We start from the raw sequence: 13,345 nt of genomic DNA, 5'->3' as shown, positions 1-13,345 counted from the left end.
CAGGTTTTGGTGTAGTGACAATCATGTCTCCAACAAGTAGTATTAGCGCCAGAGGTCAAAACATCTAGTGTTTTTAGTGGCATGTGTTTAAAACTAGCGATGTGTTTGTTTACTAACCCCTGTGGATTTTGGTGTAACGGCATTAGTGACTCCAACAAAAATGCATTAATCAATTCATCTGTAACAAATGTGTATAAGACACATATGCAGATAGCAATGAGGGGATGGATAAGTGAATTCTTGGAAAATGGTGTTACATTATCAAAGCCCAGGAGGAAATGTATGAGAATGGGTATATATGAGATTTTATAATCGATGTATGCGTGCCATCTATGCTTATAGCAAAATGACAGGGTTCTGTAATGGATCCATGAATTCATGTGAACCCCTAACAAAAGTGCTTGGCAATTTCCAAACACCAGTGTGCCCATTCCATCATGTATCCGCGTTTTGGAAATTTCTCGGTGATAGCAACACCAGTGTGCCCATTCCATCATGTATCCGCGTAGTCCAAGAAAAGGCAAGCAAGCGTGCCCTTCGCGGAACCTGGTGGTGGGTCGTCCCACTACGCTTTAGCACCACCATCAAATGACATACATGTATAAATGATGCTTACGCCTAAATTTCCCACATCTCGTTGCAAATCCCAAAACGGTTCGCTTGCTATTTCGGCAACAGGAGAGTCTTCTGCATTGCGCCATCAACAAACTCTGCTGGTCCAGTTCACTTCCTATCATTTCAATGGGCATTCTCTTCAACGAGGTGGAGAGGAAGGATCTTAGAGCTGGCGACCATATTTACTCATGGAGGACAGGTTACACATACGCTCACCACGGTACATTTACTCGCATTAAGCATAACTTTTACATTCAATATAGTTACTGAGAACTCTTTACATTCTTCTGGGTTTTAATGCATTTGTTTTTAATTGGTTCCGCGACATTTGTATGGATATGGATGGTGTGATAACCCATTCGGTTTGCTGGTTTTAGTTCACTTCAACATTATCCTAGTTTCAATGGCATCTCTCTCTATCTATAAAATTAGGTTGGAGAAACTACCAGGTGTTTAATTTCCTCAAATGTTTGAGTTATGGTTTGTTGCCAATTATCGTTATGCTAGTTCTCTGCAACATTTTACTTTTAGTTGAAATTTGTATGCCATTTCTGTTTGTTAGGTCTGAGAATACATAACATATAGTAGATTTATATTCAGAGATTTAGACGGCAATAGTAGAGAATAATTTAAAAAGACATAAAAATGGAGAAACAACAAAAGACAGAAAAATGGGGAAACAACAAGATTACACAATGAGAAACAGTGGAATAGATAAAACAATTATTGGAGAACAGAAATCACTTAGCATTACATACCCAGCTTGGGCCTTGGCTTACAATCCCTGGGCAGAGAAATTACAAATTTATAGAGGCTGAGAATAATTTAAAGAGACAGAAAAATGGAGAAACAACAAAAGACAGAAAAATAGGGAAACAACAAGATTACTCAGTCAAAACAGCTGACTAGATAAAACAATCACTTAGCATTACATAACCAACTTGGGCCTTGGCTTACAATCCCTGGCCATAAAAATTACAAATTTATAGAGACTGAAGAAGGATCTAGAACCCTGTATGTGATTCAGATGGAGATTTGAATGATCTAGAAATTAATGACCATGTAGAAAGATGTAGAATTCGTGAGATCTAGAAACTAATGACGATATAGAAAAATCTAAAATCCTACATGTGATTCATGAATTGGCTTCTCACTTTTTTGGCATCCAACTGACCTGGATCCACACTTTGATTCCACGTAGTTTAAACTTTATTGTTCTCGTCTACCATAATGACTTTGCTTAGCTGTTCTGCAATAAAATGTAATTGGATTTTGCATGCTTTCCCATTTAAGTTCATCTCACATTTTATGCTCCCTGGGATCCTACACAGGGATTTTTGTTGGGGATGATGACGTTGTCCATTTTACAAGAGGGTCGGGTCAAGAAATTGGAGCAGGGGTCAGTTTAATTGATTCATTTGCCTCTACTTCAATACCAAAACAACATCTGAGTTGCCCGAGATCATCTGACAGCTGCGGCCTCCAATATGGAAATAGTGGAATGATCCGGTCCTGTTTAGATTGCTTTCTTGAGGGAGGACCTGTGCATCGATTTGAGTATGGTGTTAGTAAAGCTGTATTTTTCGCACACGTCCGCGGAGGAACATGCACATTTGCTCAGTCGGATCCCCCAGACGAAGTCATTCACCGTGCAATATATCTGCATAGACATGGTTTTGGAAACTACGATCTATTTTGTAACAACTGTGAGGACTTTGCAATATACTGCAGGACGGGATACATTGTTAAAAGAATGGCCTCAGGAAGAAGTGGGCAAGTAGCAGCTATGGATGGCGTTCGTTCTGCTTCTCGTCTCGCCTATGACCATCGAGATATGCTTAATAGCTCACTAGGCCTCGCATTTATGCTGGTTGGAACTTACTTTTTAAAGAGATATGCAGCAGACATTGGTGTTCGTCTTGATAAAAGTAAGGTGCCAGTGGAAAATTTGGCTACATTTCTTAATTCTTCAACTAACAGTAGTGTTGATAAGGCTAAGGTACGAGTGGAAGATGTGGCTGTATTTCTTGATTCTTTTACTGGTAAGAAGCTTCCACTGGAAGATTTGGCTGTATATCCTGATTCTTCAACTGGTATTCGCGTTGATAAAACTAAGGTACCAGTAGAAGATTCAGCTGTACACCTTGAATCAACTGGTATTCGCGTTGATAAAATGAAGGCACCAGTGGGTTCTTCAACTGGTAAGAAACCTCCTGCGCAACATTTGGCTGCATATTCTGATTCTTCAACTGCTATTTTTGTTGATAAAAGTAAGGTACCAGTGGAAGTTGAGGATCTATTTCTTGATTCTTCCACCTTCAAGAAGCCTTCAGCGAATGAAAGCTCCACACCGCAGGAAATAAGCAGAAATAGAAGCTCTAAAAATCAGAAAAAGAAGCTTCGTCAACAACAGAGAAGAAACTGTGAATTAATGAAAGAAGTTGAAGATGTGGCTCAATTTCTTGGTTCCTCAACTAGTAAGAAGCCTCCAGTGGAAGATGTGGCCATTTCTCTTGATTCTTCTAGTGCTGAGAAGCCTCCAGTGGCTGAAAATTCCTCATCTCCGGCAATAAGCAGAAACAGAAGCTCCAGAAAGCAGAAAAAGAAACTCCGTCAACAGCAAGGAAGGAATTGTCAACCAGTGGAATGCCCGAATCGTAGTGGACCCTGCATTCTCCAAGGAAATTGATTTTCTTTCGTGCGAGACGAGGATTAAATGTGTCGGCCTGCATAATGACGATTATGACATGGCGATGGTGAAACAAATTAAAATGTTGTCATCCTTCTATCATCTAGGTATGTGTGTGCGATGAGTTTGTCTCAGTAGAGATAGCGATGGTGTCAGGCGATAGATGCTCCCAAGCGTATATGACTGAATTTGTATATTTGGAAAAGTTGTAATTTCTTGTTTAAAAAAATAAAATTCAATATATGTATTTGTAAATTCAATGAATACCGATGATTTTTAAGCGTTAACGTGTATATATGGAAAAGTTTTAGATGAGTAAATTAATTTATGAAGAAAAGGGAAGAATATGCCAAAAATATAGGAAAACTGTATGTTGACATAAATAAGAATCATTCGATGTTGCTTCATTTGAGAGTTTTTTTTTTCAGAGAGAAAAAGCTGTATGAATTATATTAAGGAAATATAAATATCAAAGATACATATGCGTTCGGAATCACAGCCAAAAAACAGCATTATTGTTGAAAGGAAAATGACCGATTCCCCCAAATGGGATCTGAAGAAAGAACATATCAAAAAGAAGCGAAAAATAACAGATGTATGGAGGCTCATTGAGATAGAGCACATAGATTTGACATATTGGAGCGAAAAGCTAGAGTTGAGCTTAAAGAGAGCCCGCCTAGTCCAGAGGAGGCATGGACTCCGATATTGTAGTCAAGATAGAATTGAGAGGCAGAGAGCAGCCTTGGAAGATACATCCATTCCGTCATTTCCATAGATGCCAGCATGTGAGAATGAGAAGAGCGTGCCAGGAGGGACATTGGGTGCTCCACCATACAAAAGCATCCTATACAGAAGCAAAGGATCCGTGAGGAAAACCGTAAGTAAGAGAGAGTTCATACCAGATTGGTGAGGAGGCGGAGCACTCTAAGAACATATGATAATTTGATTCTGCCGCAGCTGAACAAAACTGACAGACGCTAGGTCCCTGCCAACCTTTTTTCTGGAGGACCTCCCAGGTGAGGTTCTTATTAGAAAAGAAAAACCATGAGAAAAAGATGGATTTGAGAGGGCAATGGGCTTTCCAGAGCTTGGCAGGGAAAACATTAACTGTATGTTAATAAGGGAAAACATTGGATGTCCTCCTTCCCCAAAGTCCATTCTCATAACTGATGCAGAAATATGATTACGGTTAGATCGCTAAAGCTTTTTCTGATATTTGTTTAATTCACTGTCAGCTAAAACTACAGATTGTCAAAACTGTGACTCGATCTGAGCTTTTTGTAATCTTTATCTTTGTGTAATTCACTGTCAGCGAAAATTTCAGATTGTGAAAACTGTGACTCGATCTGAGCTGTTATCTCAGGAATTTTTTTTTCAACAGAATAATCTCTCAGAAGTTATATAGCCGGAATTTCTTCAATCGTTTATAAAAATATATATCAACTTTAAGTATTTGTTGCTTTAATAATATTTTAGTGTAAATTATGGATGGATTAAATTTCTTCGATCGTTTATAAAAATCTTAGATTTCTTAAGTATTTGGTGCTATAATAATATTTAGTTTAAATTATGGATGGATTCAAGGATAGAATTTAACAGGCAAATTGTCCTAGTGATTTGTCAGTCAAATACAATTTAAAAACACCGTCAAATTTACTGGATAGGCCGATTTTTAAATTCCAACGCGGGTTAGATTTAATACTTTTACTAGCAATGCATTACTTAGCAATGCTGGTGGGAAAAATGATGTCCAGTGAAATGAGTCAAGGCTTATCTTCCCATAGCAAGTGAAGTTTCGCAGTCATGTATGGATACACTAATACACTGCCACATTGGTTGTGTAGGATGCATGGTCTTTTGCGTCCATTTGAATAAATCACTGAGTTTGAATTTGGAAAGAAATAAATGGATATATTATTTTTATTTATTACCATTTATATTAAAAAGTAAAAATCATTAAAATTTTCAATATTGAGATTGTAATTTTTTTTTTACACAATTGGAATTTCTATAAGAAGTAAGCCATTTTAAAATGGTATGTTTAACTTATATAATAATCAATTTTAATAATAATGGTGTTATAATTTAGTTTGTTTTATGAATTTTTTAAATTTTAATAATGTAATAAAGTAATTGTTTTAATACTAGAATAAGTAAGATTGGTTGTTGTTTTAATTAAATTCATCAATTTGAAAAAATGTCATATAAATAAATAAATAAGTGTGATATGAAATCTGATATATTGGTCTATAGTATTGTAAAATGTGATAGTATTGTAATAAAGACTATTTACTGCTAAAAAATTTTATGATAAAATGTGGGTGAATTTACATAGTTAAAGATATTTAGGTTTTACACTCGCCACTCTCAAATTTAATGTTAGACGATTGAAAATTCTTTACCATTAGATCCCACTACTTTAACAGTCAACTGAATCTTGATTTGTGATTTGTACAACCATTCAACTAGATATTTATCATAACCCATGAATATATTGCAGGTGGCAATCAATACTATAATTACTATAGAACTTTGTAATCTCAAATATTACAATGGCCATGTATTTTGTTGGTTGTTTTCAGTGTCTCATGGTATGGTCATAATTTTGAATCTACACTTGTCACAGTCTGTATTAAACTAGTATCTGACTTTTCATTTGTTATTCATTCATTTCCCGTCATCAATTCCCAGGGACCTGGCTTTTTCATTTTTCTATATTTGAGATTGTATCATCTAACAAGGTAGCCACTGTCGTAGCTATAGTCCCTACCGGGGTTGAGAAACTCTAGTTGTTTGAGTTGCCACTGTATTCAGCAGCCTCAGTCAGGTCAGCAGCCTCAACAAGCTGTAGCAGGCGGTTCCACAAAAACCAGGGTAGGTTCTGAGTAATGATTGTCGTGTATGATGTTTCTAAATTTGTTTGAGGTATCAATTCACATGATATCGGATGACATGACCACACGATGCCAACGTCGGCAACACTGCCAGTGTCGTCTCTTACCGCTCCGTCCAACGTGGAATCTGAGTATTTGTGGGAGCAAAAATTTGCAGATATTGGAGGGAAGTAGGTAGTCTATTCGCGGATCCAAAGTTCCTGTTCGTCTACCAATTTCATCGGAATTGGAGGATGAATAATGGGGGATTTTGAAAATAAAAGTATTCAAATTTTGACATTACAGAGCAGCTTGTTCTGTATTCTATTTACGTCGAAACATCTCTATTCGGCAGAACAAAGATTTATGTATATTTAATGGAACAGATTACCCGGGGATCAATAGCTTTTAATTGCCAGGCAGATTTTACTCATCAGATGGAATTTTTTTCAACAAAAAAAAAACCCTACAGACTTTTGTTAAAACTAAACGCAGTTACATTTTATTTCTCTGACTTTTGTTAAAACTAAACGCAGTTACATTTTATTTCTCTGTTCCTCCGTAAGCTCTATGATCATCATGAAATATCTCCATGGAAACTTGTCGGTCTTGCACTCTGTTTATCTTTCCTTTCTGAGAGTCTATCTTACCGTTAAAAAAGTTGTCTTCTTTTACATTTTTTTTTAACTTTACACTCGTATTTCACTAAGCAAACTATTGTCAAAAAAGACATCATACTAGAAAATTTAATAATATAAAATATTATATATATATTTATGTATATATATATAGATATTACTACATTTTTATGGTGTTTAATTTAGAAATAGTACAAAATTTTAACTCAAACTAATTTTAAGATTTCATTTTCATAACTATTACCAATTAATCTACAAGCAACAGACATTTTATAATTTATAATTATCATAAAAATAAAATAAAAATTATCCCAAATATTCCAGAACCTAAAATCACCCCAGAGTAGTTTGGATAGAGTTATCTACTTGTGAAAATTGAAAGGGATGGAAATTTTTAACGTGAAATCGACGTTTGCCGATTATTCGTCGGCAGTAGTTCAGTGATTTCCCTGTTAATGAGTGGCGCGTAGGCTACGCATTTAATTCAATTAACTTGACTCATCGTTGGCTATTCTTTGTACAAAATTTTCATGGTAAAGTTAAGAGCTGAGTGGTCAAAACAAGATAAAGGCGAGGAATAACTCACATGGAAAAGTAGAAAAGTTGGTATAGATACATACATATTTCTCATTCAGTCACACCCGTGAAAGGATTATTTATACAGAATCTTAGGGAACCGACTATGATGAAACAGTTTATAAATTCATACAATTAAATGCTTTCCAATCAAAGCCAATTTGAAATGAAAGAAATAGGGTTTACCTGATAGTGTTTTGACATTACAGAGCAGCTTGTTCTGTATTCTATTTACGTCGAAACATCTCTATTTGGCAGAACAAAGATTTATGTATATTTAATGGAACAGATTACCCGGGGATCAATAGCTTTTAATTGCCAGGCAGATTTTACTCATCAGATGGAATTGGATAATGAAAATGAATTTTTAATTTTATTTAATTATAAAGATAGAGATAGAAATAACTTTATACACTAATATGCACGTAACCAAAGACAAATACATTGGCAATCCACCTGAACCTGCAACACTACATAAACATGTGGCGTCAATCAACAAAAAACTTGTTGGTAAGCATGTGGGGGCTTGCATGAAGCCCACGTGCCCCCTCTAGCCGGTGTCGAGTGCAGGTGTTTCTAGCATGCGCAGATCAAAGGGTCATAGGGATGAATCATCACTATGGGGAGCTAACGAACCTTGTCAGGTCAGTCAGGTTCCTCGTCAAGCCTGCAAGAAGATCGGTGAGCCTAAATGGTGGAAATTCAGGGCCAAGAGTTCAAACTCTCGCCGAACTGTAGCAGAAATATCCAGATTCTTGGGTAAGAATCATGCTATGATATCACCTACCGCTTGAGGTTGTCTCATGGCTGGTACACAGTGAAATACATGCACATTTAGAGATGAATTTTATGGCAGAACCAGACCAGTCCAAGTTGCGTGTACTGAATCAACTCCGCGCAGTGGAAGGAAGTGACAGTGCAAATAAAGGAATATGTTTACAGTTCAGGCAGAATGGAAGGAAGTGGCATTGCAAATAAAGGAATATGTTTACAGTTCAGGGGGAATGGAAGGAAGCGGCATTGCAAATAAAGGAATATGTTTACAGTTCAGGGGGAGTGGAAGGAAGTGGCAGTGCAAATAAAAGAATATGTTTACAACAAATATCCATGATTGCAGGTTCTAGTAATGTTTGCGAAAGAAATGCAAACATCCGGCCTGACGTTGTCCGAGCTAGATGCCGACGCAGTGGACTGCTGTAGCTGCTTCGCATTTCTGAGAAAGCCAATTTCTGAGAAGGGAAATTGATAGTCAATCATCGGCAGTGCTCATTACCGTTGCTGGAAGGTAATAATCTGGTAATATTCTACACGTAAGAACTTGCAAAAGCAGAGTGATTAATAATTTGGTAATATTTTTCATGTACTAAATTCCAAAAGCATCATGTTAAACATTGAAAGAATGCATTTTTACCTTATTTAACAGTGATAAATTGCTTGTTTATTCAGACAGAGGGCTACAAAAACAAAAGAGGCTCAGAGGGCTACAAAAACAAAAGAGGCTTGGTTCGAGGGTCACCACACATTCTTTTCTCTACACAGGTATGTTTTTTTTTACAGTGAATCTAATTATATACTTCAGATTCAACATTAATAGGGGAAGTAGAGTTGAAGGACGCTTAAAACACCTTATCTTTTCTTTTGATGAAAGGTTGAGTGTTTGAGTTCCCTTTTGAATATCTGCCTCTATCTGCCTCTATATACCGACCTCTATGGCCTCTATTCTCTGTGATGACTTCTTCGGCTGTTGTCAGGAGGATATGCAGGATATGTAATGACCTCTGCTCTCTATGATGAATTCTTTTCTTCGTCTATGCAGGATCTGATTCTGTCTATGGAAATGGAAAAGATGCATATATCACTCACCGGTGGGATCCTGAAACCCAGGAAGGATGTCGAAACCCAGGATTGTGTAGCTGGCAGGCTGAGGTGACTTTTGAAATAGGTAGCAGTTGAAATAGGTGGAAGGCTGTCAAGCATAGCTTATGCATGGCTATATCGCTAGCAAGCATAGCTTATGCATGGCTATCTAGCTGGTAGGCAAATGAAAGCATAGAGTCGAGCCTACGAAACTGTTTATCCTAATTTTTGAGAAAAGTACACAGTGGAGCCCCAAACTCTTTATCCTAACTTTTGAGAAAAGTATACAGTTGAGCCGGCAATAAGAGGTCGAAACAAAAACATTGGATAAAACTCTATTGCACAGAACATTTAATTTAAAACATTGGTTAAACCTGAAATGTACAGTGGTTAAACCTGAAATGTACAACAATATATTGTTTGGTCAACGACAACTAATATGAATTCAACACTCAACTAATATGAATTCAACACTCGATGGAACGCTATAATCCCTACTATGCCAGTGAAATGTACAACAATATATTGTTTGGTCAACGACAACTAATATGAATTCAACACTCAACTAATATGAATTCAACACTCGATGGAACGCTATAATCCCTACTATGCCAGAGGTAGGGACTAATAAACATTAACCAAATTTACTAAAATAATACATTCTTTCGTAATTGACTAATTAGCAAACACAACAGATTTGTCTGCTATATGATTTATTATATGATATCATGGTCAAGGGATTGAGGCGACAATTACTACAAGTGGTCAACAACCTAAGCAGACTACTACATAATTTAAGACTAATAAACATTAACCAAATTTACTAAAATAATACATTCTTTCCTAATTGACTAATTAGCAAACACAACAGATTTGTCTGCTATATGATTTATTATATGATATCATGGTCAAGGGATTGAGGCGACAATTACTACAAGTGGTCAACAACCTAAGCAGACTACTACATAATTTAATTATAACTATAGCTGTTTTATCTGTGGTGTTTAGATATTTAATATATATCTGTTTTATCTGTGGTGTTTAGAGATTTAATATAACTGTTTTTTTGTTTTTCCCCAAACCAATCTACAAACAAGAATAAAAAAGTTGTGATTTCTGGAAAAAATAAATCACATTTATTTTTTAAAATTTTGAAATTCATATCACCTGCAGCATGAAATTGAATTTTTGTTTTTCCCAGCCAATCTGCAAACAAGAGATGAGTGGAAGAAAGTTATGCTTTCTTAAAAAATTGGAAAAAAATAAATCACATACCTCATGAAAAATTTCCTATAGACAAGAGAAAATATTTCTCTGTTGTTGTAAAGTTCATATTTTATTTTAATAAGAAAAAATCAAATATTTTGTTTTTTTAAATTTTTTAAATAAAAGATTTGGAAAAAAGAAATCACTTTTGCTTTTGAAAATATTGAAATTCATCACTTGAACATGGAATTGATTTTTTGTTTTTCGCCGAGCCAATGAGATGCGAATAAAAAAATTGTGATTTCTTAAAAAGTGGGAAAAATAAATTACATTTGTTTTTGACAAAAATTGAAATTCATATCATCTACAACATGGAATTGATTTTTTGTTTTTGCCAACGCCACTTTGCAAACAAAAAATGAGAATAAAAATATTGTGATTTCTTAAAAAATTGGAAAAAATAGATCACATTTGTTTTTGAAAAAATTGAAACTCATATTACTTTTAACCTAATTTCTTAAAAAAATTGGAAAAAATAGATCACATTTGTTTTTGAAAAAATTGAAATTCATATTACTTGCACTTACTTGCACCATAAAATTTACAATAGAAAAACTAAAATATTTCTCTCTGGGTGTATGTTTATATTTTATTTTAATAAGAAAAATAAATTTTTTTTTGTTTTTTGTTTTTGTTTTTTAATTTTTTAATAAAAATTTTGGAAAAAATAAGTCACAATTCTTTTTGAAATGAAAAAATTAAAAAAATTCATAAAATTGATTTTTTCTTTTAACAAGCCTATCTCAAAACAAGAGATATGAATAAAAAAATCGTGATTTCTTAAAAAAATAAAAAATAAAAAAAAATTACATTTATATATTTTTAAATGAAATTCATATCACTAGTATGAAATTTCCTATAGAAATGCGGAAATGTTGTCTAGTTATTATCAAGTTCGATTTGAGGAAGTGGGTACTAAAGGAATGGAATGTAAATGATGATGAGTAAGAAGAACTCATTTGGATCGATTCCAAGAAATTTTGTCTCTATGTGGTAGTTTAGAGAACAAATTGGTTTTGAGAGTTTAGAATATTTTGGAAATCTTATAGATATGAACTAAATTAATTAATTGCAAAATGTAGATTGTTGATGTATTATATTATGTGTGAAAAAATATTTATTTTTTAGTTTTAAATGTGATTGAGATGTTATATTAATTATTTAGATTGTTTCAATATAATACTTAATTTATCTTAAAACTTTATTTAATACATAAATATGTAATATTGTGTATAATAAGGGTTACATAGTAGCTAGTACATACGGGTTAGTTTAAATATAATTTAATTAAACTAAAAATAAAAAAGATAAATATTTCATCACAAAAATTTTATAGGTTGGTTCGAACGCTTCGACTCAATGTGATTTCTTGCGAAAATGTTTTCAAATAAACAAATTAAATATTATATTGTTGAATGTCATATCACAAATTAAAAAATTTGATGAACTAATATTGTTTATATTAACATATGTACGCTTTAATATATATATATATATATGTTTTATATATAATAATAACTTATTTTAAATTGAAAATATAGGGAAAAAGGAGTATAATTCCGGAAAATAGAAAGAAAAAAATTAAAATAAAATTCAAAAGGTTAAATAAAAAAGAAATAGAAATTAATAACTAATAGAAACGGGAGTTACTAAAAAGCCATAATAAGACCTCATCCAATCACCTTAAAAATAAATAATTTAAATAACAACAAAAATTGAATTCCCAATGCTAAACCATGGTTAAACAAGGAAAATTTTTGGTCAAAGACAAACTAACACCAGTCAAAACAAAAATGAATGCATAATACCATGCGTGATGTTTGTAGCATGTATAATAACATACATAAAACAATTTGTAGAAAACATAGTTTTAAGGCACGTGATAACTACACAATTGCCTCTAGCTTTTTGTATTACAAATTTACAATCCTAAATTGGTACAACATAAATAATAGCTTCTAAAAAATCAATTTATATACTGAAAGATCTCATTAATTAAAATTATAAAGCTTCATTACAACACATCTTTCAGACTCCAACAGAAAAAATAAATCACATGATCTCATTAATTAAAATTATAAAGCTTCATTACAACACATCTTTCAGACTCCAACAGAAAAAATAAATCACATTTATTTATGAAAAAAATGAAATTCATATCATCTGCCGCTTTAAATTTATTTTTTGTTTTTTCCCAAGCCAATCTCCAAACAAGAGATGAGAATAAAAGTTTTGATTTAAAAAGAGACGAGAATAAAAAAGTTGTCATTTAACAAGAGCTGAGAATAAAAAAGTTGTCATTTTAAAAAAAAATAGAAAATATAAATCACTTTTTTTTTTTTTTTTGAAAAAATTGAAATTCATATCACCTGCACCATGAATTTTTAATAGAAAACGGAAAATATTTTTGTGTTGTTGTAAGTCTATATTTTATTTTAATAAGAAAAATGAAATATTCTGTATTCTTTAATTTTATTTTTTTTAAAAAGTTTAATGAAAAAAATTGAAAAAATAAATCACATTTTTTTTGAAAAAATTTAAATTCATATCACATGCACCATGAAATTGATTTTTTGTTTTTACCCAACCCAATCTCCAAACAAGAGACAAGAATAAACGAGTTGTGATTTCTTAAAAAAATGGAAAGAATAAATCACATTTGTTTTAGAAAAAATTGAAATTCATATCACCTGAAGCATGAAATTTCCGAAAAGCAAAAATGCTTTCGAGTTAATATTAGGTTCAATTTTTTGAAGTGCGTATGAAAGGGATGAAGCATGAAATTTCCGAAAAGCAAAAATGCTTTCGAGTTAATATTAGGTTCAATTTTT

At 33.3% G+C, this 13,345-nt stretch overlaps 1 protein-coding gene across 2 annotated transcripts; it reads left to right on the top strand.

Annotated features, from left to right (window-relative positions):
• Positions 1–500: 500 nt before the first annotated feature.
• LOC149265123 (protein LEAD-SENSITIVE 1-like) lies at positions 501–3,515 on the top strand. 2 transcript variants are annotated; one of them, XM_089391743.1, is made up of 3 exons: positions 501–835; positions 1,947–2,731; positions 2,795–3,515. In XM_089391743.1, exons 1-3 carry the CDS (start codon positions 742–744, stop codon positions 3,302–3,304), a joined length of 1,389 nt encoding a protein of 462 aa, XP_089247869.1. In that variant the 5' UTR covers positions 501–741; the 3' UTR covers positions 3,305–3,515. The 2 variants fall into 2 exon arrangements, with proteins under 2 accessions (XP_089247869.1, XP_089247863.1); XM_089391737.1 differs by having other exon boundaries at positions 502–835; positions 1,947–3,515.
• Positions 3,516–13,345: the final 9,830 nt, after the last annotated feature.

Source organism: Pinus tabuliformis, chromosome 6 (genome assembly GCF_031772625.1).
Source record: "Pinus tabuliformis cultivar Carrire ecotype Pingquan chromosome 6, CPIR1, whole genome shotgun sequence".
Taxonomy (NCBI): Eukaryota; Viridiplantae; Streptophyta; class Pinopsida; order Pinales; family Pinaceae; genus Pinus; species Pinus tabuliformis.
This window is presented reverse-complemented; position numbering and strand designations above follow the sequence as displayed.

Coding starts and splice junctions, on each gene's coding strand:
- LOC149265123 (XM_089391737.1), top strand. CDS start 742: ATGGGCATTCTCTTCAACGAGGTGGAGAGGAAGGATCTTAGAGCTGGC. Junction 836..1,946: donor TTACACATACGCTCACCACG/GTACATTTACTC, acceptor GATCCTACACAG/GGATTTTTGTTGGGGATGAT.